This window comes from Balaenoptera ricei, chromosome 16 (genome assembly GCF_028023285.1).
Source record: "Balaenoptera ricei isolate mBalRic1 chromosome 16, mBalRic1.hap2, whole genome shotgun sequence".
Taxonomy (NCBI): domain Eukaryota; kingdom Metazoa; phylum Chordata; class Mammalia; order Artiodactyla; family Balaenopteridae; genus Balaenoptera; species Balaenoptera ricei.
Window position 1 is genome coordinate 140,745 of NC_082654.1, and position 5,917 is coordinate 146,661.

General features: G+C 58.2%; 1 protein-coding gene across 1 annotated transcript; it reads left to right on the forward strand.

The window, feature by feature from the left end:
* The first annotated feature begins 2,950 nt into the window (after positions 1-2,950).
* LOC132351031 (olfactory receptor 226-like) lies at positions 2,951-4,203 on the forward strand. Its single transcript, XM_059900729.1, is given in 4 exon segments — positions 2,951-3,458; positions 3,461-3,931; positions 3,934-4,090; positions 4,092-4,203. Coding segments are annotated over 4 exon segments (1,248 nt in total).
* Positions 4,204-5,917: the final 1,714 nt, after the last annotated feature.

Below are 5,917 nucleotides of genomic sequence, written 5' to 3' on the forward strand. Positions count from 1 at the left end.
CTTGGGCGGAGGCCTGGGCCTCCCGGCAGGAGCTGCGGCCGGGTGGGTGTCTTGTGCACTGGCCCCTGGGACGGGGGGTGGGAGGAGCCTGGCCCTGGCCTCCTCCGCCTGCCTCTCCCTCCTGTGGGCTCTTCTCATGTGAGAAGAAAGTGACTGAGGACCGAGGTCAGCCTCCCATTTAAGACTTGGCTGTCCTTTGGAAACACACTCGCGGCCTGGGAGGTGGGTGGTGTGGGCTCCCAGGCTGCCCGGCCCTCGGCCACCCTCCCCACGCAGGAGACTGTGGTCCCTTGTGCTTTCCCCCAGGAGACCCGACTGCTGCTCCTGTGAGACAGGGGCTCGGAGGAGGCACCTGCTTCCCTCTGGGGCATCGACTGCCGTCTGCCCCCGACGGGCCTCTTTATTGCGAAGGGGATCTCTGCAGCCAGCCTCATCCCTTTTGCATCCTCAGAGCTCTGTCCTGGGAGGGATGCACGTGGAGGGTCGCAGGGAACATGACAGTCCTGGGATGGGGAGGTCCGCGGGCCCGGCGTCCAGAGCTGGGCTCAGCTGTCAGCAGGACACACGCTGCAGGAGCCCCTGGTCAGCCTCTGCCTGCCCTGGCCCAGCCGAACACACCTGCAGAACCTGAGTCCCTCTGAGCGCTCAGGACCAGGTAAGGAGCCGCGTCTGCCAGGCCCCTGCCCCAGAGAACTGTCGGGCGCCCCATGCCAGGTGAGCAGAGTGTGGGCAGGGCTGGGACTTGAACCCAGCTCTGCCGCCTGAGACTGCGTCAGTCTTAGCACAGGTGGAGCTGAGGGTGTGTGTGCCTGTGTTCCCGTGTCCGAGCGCGTGCCTGTGTGCGCCCATTCCCGCAACAATGGGCAGCGAGCCAGCCAGGGCTGTCAGTAGCGGGGTGTGTGTCTTGACTGGCGCCCGTGTGAAGGGCAGCGTGTCTGTGGTATGGGGTTTACCCTTGTGTCAGAGCCGTGTTTGTCCATGTGTTTCTGTGCAGGTGGCGTGTGTACGGGGACGTCTGAGTGTCTCTCTGGGGCACGGGCACCGCCGTCTCTGTGTCTTCGTCTGCCTGGGGGTGTGGTGTCCACGTGAATGCCTGCTCTGCTCGGGGGCCTGTGGGCTGGGCGCGGAGGGTGCAGGCACCTGTGAGTGAATCTAAGTCTGGGGGACGGTGTGTGGCTCTTGCGCTCGTGTCGGGTTTGGGGAGCACGTGTGTTGACTGGCACATCGTGGTGCAAGACGGGGACCTTGTGGTTTGTCCCCATGCATCTGTGTGATGAGAACTCAGGCCTGCCTCCCACCCCATCAAAGAAGTGGCCCTTCTGCTCCATCTTTCAGACTGAGAAACAGGGGCTGGGTGAGTACAGATCTTTGTTCCAAGTCCCACAGCCGGTCAGTGGCAGATCAGGGCAGACATGGTTGTCAGGAGCCATAGTGGGAGAGTGGAGAGAGAGGGGCCCGGGGTAGTTTTGTCCAGGCCCTGGCCACACCGGGGGCCGACACCACACCACCGAGGTCTGACCAGGCTACCTCTTCTGCCTGGAGTCACTGCCGCCCCTGTGGCCACCAGGCACCTCAGGGTCTGTAGCAGGTGAGCTCAGCCAGGGTCCTGCCATGACCCCGCGGGACAGCTGAGAGACCAGAGGCACGGGGAGGGCAGCTGTCCTGTCCAAGGCTCAGGTGGCCGGGGGAGGGCAAGGTTTGAACCCGAACTGCCCGTCCCAGAGCCCACACCCTGGAGCTCGGGGCCCTACTACCTCCTAAAGTCTTTGCAGGATGAAAACGGGGGGTTCCTGCCTCCTGGAGCAGACACGAAACAAGGGCAGAGATACGAGGCCGGGGTTTCTGTTCTCCAGATACATCCTGCACACGTGATCCAGCCTGTTCTAGCAGGGGGCCAGGGCTGGCGGCGGCTTCTCCCCTGTTACAAGAAATTGTCTTCACAGGCTTGAAAGGACCAGATCCTAAAGACAGAAGTCAGCACCCCCTCCCGCTCCTCACTGGGCAGCTGGGTCTCGACTGGGTGTTACTTCAACGTCAAGTGTGTGGACCCACTCAGGGCCCCGTTCTGAGTCCCATACAGTGCAGACAAAAAGCTAAAACCCCAGCCACACTACAAATGAGTGGACTGACTTTTTTTTTTGACCGCGCCATGTGGCACGTGGGATCTTAGTTCCCCAACCAGGGATTGAACCCGCGACCCAGTGGAAGCACGGAGTCCTAACCACTGGACAACCAGGGAAGTCCCTGGACTGACTTTTAAATGGGTTTTGGAGACCTGGAAGCTCACTAGGATGTCTGAAGGGCCCGTTCTTGGGACGGAGGGACAGGCTGAAGTGGGGCAGTGGGTAGGGGGCCAACAGGAGGGAAGAGACCCGGCTGCCCAGCGAGGAGCGGGAGGGGGAGCTGACTTCTGTCTTTAGGATCTGGTCCTTTCAAGCCTGTGAAGACAATTTTGTGACAGGGGAGAAGCCGCCGCCAGCCCTGGCCCCTCGCAGCCCCTTGACTATCACTTGGGGTGGGGGCTGAGATGCGCACAGGGAGGCCCCGCCCGCAGAACCTCCCTGCAGAGCCATGGCCGCAGGACGAGGCTCAGAACTGGGCGGGAGCTGACATGGGGCCGGGCAGCTGAGGGCTGGATCCTGAGGGCCGTGGAGGGGACTCAGCTTCTGGGGTCACAGTTTGCTCCTCCAGGGCTGCGAGGGGACCCAGGGTGGGAGGACTTGGATTCCTGGGTCCTGCTGACTCCTCGGGAGCCTGCTGAGTGCCGCGGGTAACCCTGGGGTACACTTAGCAGGGCTGCCATCGCGTGTACAGGGTGGTGGGGACCTGCCACTTACCTGGGAAGACAGCAGGAGCCTGGCTCCAGGCCTGGCCCCTCCCACTCTGCCCCGGCTCACGTGCCCACTGTCCCTGACCTCGGTGACCTGGGCCATGGGCCCCACCAGTCCCCATGAAGCCTGTTTGCGGGTTGCCAGGTCGGGCCTCTCAGGTGTCCTCCTGGTGCCCTGCTAGCCTTCCCCACGACACACAGCATTCGTCTACCATCTGCGACCAGGCTGGGCTGGCCGCCCCAGAGCAGACAGGGCCCACGTCTGCCCAGCTCCCACCCAGCACCCGGTGGGAAACTCGTGGTGCCATGGGCCAGGCCCTGGGCAGCACTGGGGGACACAGACAAGGGTCAGGTTCCCTCCTCGTGGGGGGCTCGGCTGACACAACCTCGAGGGAGGCGCAGCGCCTAACCCGCCACCTCTGCCCCCAGGTCACGTCTGCAGGGGCCAACCACTCGGAGGTGACTGAGTTCATCCCGGTGGGTCTCCCGGGCTCCCTGGGCCTGCACTTGTGCCTGCTGGTGGTGCCCCTGCTGGCCTACCTGCTGCCCGTCACCGAGAGCCTGCTCGCCGTCGCCGTGATCCACGCCAGCCCCGCACTGCACAAGCCCGTGTACGGCTTCCTCAGCAACTATCCTTCCTGGAGGTGTGGTACATCTCCGTCACGGTGCCCAAGATGCCGCTCAGCCTGGCGGCGCCCGAGTTCCGCCGCATCTCCTTCGCGGGCTGCATGGTGCAGCTGTACTTCTTCCTGGCACTGGCCTGCTCAGGGTGCGTGCTCCTAGGCGTCATGGCCTACGACCGCCACGTGGCCATCTGCAGCCTGCGGCGCTACCCAGCCATCGTGAGCCCCGGCCTCTGCAGCCTCCTGGCCGCTGGCCCCTGGCTCTCGGGCTTCACCACCTCCGTGGGGAAGGTCTTCTTCATCTCGCGCCTGGGCTACTGCGGCCCCAACGTCGTGAACCACTTCTTCTGTGACGTGTCCCCCCTGCTGAGCCTGGCGTGCTCCGACATGTCCCTGGCGGAGCTCGTGGACTTCCTCCTGGCACTGCTCATCCTGCTGGGGCCGCTGCCGCTCACCGTCTCCTCCTACACCGCCATCATCAGCGCACCCCATCCGCCGCCAGCTGGCACGAGGCCTTCTCCACCTGTGCCTCGCACCTGGCCGTGGTGGTCGTCTTCTACTCGGCCTCCCTCTTCATCTACACCCGGCCTCGCGCCATCTACTCCTTCAACCTCCACAAGCTGGTGCCCGTGGTCTACAGTGCTCACGCCTCTGCTCAACCCCATCATCTGCTGCCTGCGGAACCAGGAGGTCAAGGAGGCCCTGCACACGGTGGTGCAGAGGGCGGCCCAGACCCCACCAACACGGTGACCCTGCAAACCCACAGCCTGCCTGGGGAGGGGCTGCACCCTGGGAATGAGGGTGACTCAGACAAGACCCAGCTCCCTGGGGCCCAGGACAACCACAAGTCGAGAGTCCTCAGAGCATGAAAGTGCAGACTTTGAACTTGGAGTCACAGGATTCTAAACAACCAGCACCACCATGTGTCTGGAAGAAGTAAAAACCAACAAAAATCCCTCCTGGAGGAAGATAACATCAGAGTAATGCCAATCATTCCTTCAAATATTGCTTCAAATATCATCTTCAGCACAAAATCAAAGGTAAGAAGGCACGTGAAGAAATGAAAGATGGTGAGCAACAGCCAGCATTGGACTTAGGAAAAACTCGAAAAAACAAAACCCAAGGAGGTGAAACAAGTAGAAGTGGGAGGACACAGTAGACTGAACAGCCATCAACTTGACCTAATTGACACTTAGAGGACACTCCACAAGACACAGAAGAATACATGCTTTTCAAGTGCACATGGAACACTTACCGAGATAGACCCTTATTCTAGGCCATAAAACAAGTCTCAAATTTAAAAGAATTGAAAGTAATACAATGTATGTTTCTGATCATAATAGAATTAAAATAGAAACCAATAAAAGAATAAGATATCTGGGAAATCTCCAAATACTTGGAAACAGTACACTTCTAAATAACCTGTTAGTTAAATAAGAAATCAAGAGAAATAAGAAAATGTTTTTAATGAATATAAAAACACAACATATCAAAAATTGTGGGATTCTCCTAAAGCAGTACCTAGAGGGAAATTCAAAGCATCAAACACCTATGTTAGAAAAGAAGAAAGACCTTAAATCAATGATATCAGCTTCCATATTAAGAAACTAGAAATATAATAATAAACCAAGCACAAAAATAAGCAGAATAAAGGAAATAATAAAGATCAGAGCAGAAATCAGTGAAATAGAACACAGAAAAAAAAGAGAGAAAATCAATGAAACCAAAAGCTGGTTCTTTGAGAGTATCAATAAAATTGATGATACAGGGATTTGCCACTTGTACAGACATTCAGGATCGACTGGCACAGACCTTAAAGGAGATTCCTGAGATTCCTGAGGGGGCTCTCTTCTGCCCCGCCAGCTCTGGCTGCTGTGCTTCTCCCCTGGTCCTGATCAAGAGCACCTGTGTGGAGCTGGAGAGGTGCTGTTGGTCTCAGGTTACTCTCAGCGAAGACCTGCTAAAGCAGACACATGAACACCTTTCAGGTAACTGCTGATTCTAAAAATATTTTCAATCTTACAGCCCACCATTCTTTCCTTCACCACCTATGTTTGTTTTCTATGCTGAGCAACAAATCACCACAAACTTAGTGGCTCAAAACAACACACATTTGTTATCTCATGGTCTCTGTGGGCCACTGGCCTAGGCACAGCTGAGCTGGGTCCTGCTCAGGGCCCCCAAGCTGCAGTCAGGTGGGCTGAGTTCTCATCTGAGGCTTGACCAGGGCCGGACACTCAGGCAGAATTTGTCTCCCTGCAGCTGTGGGACTGAGGTCCCATTTTCTTTCTGGCTGCTCTCGGTTCCGAGAGGCCACCACAGTCCCCTGCCCTGGGGCCTTCCCACAGGCCTTCTCACAATGGCGGCTTGCTTCTTCAGGACCAGCAGGGTCAAGCTCGGACAGCGTCTTACATGACGTACTGTGGTTACAGGAGGGACAGCCCCTCACCTTTGCATGTTTACT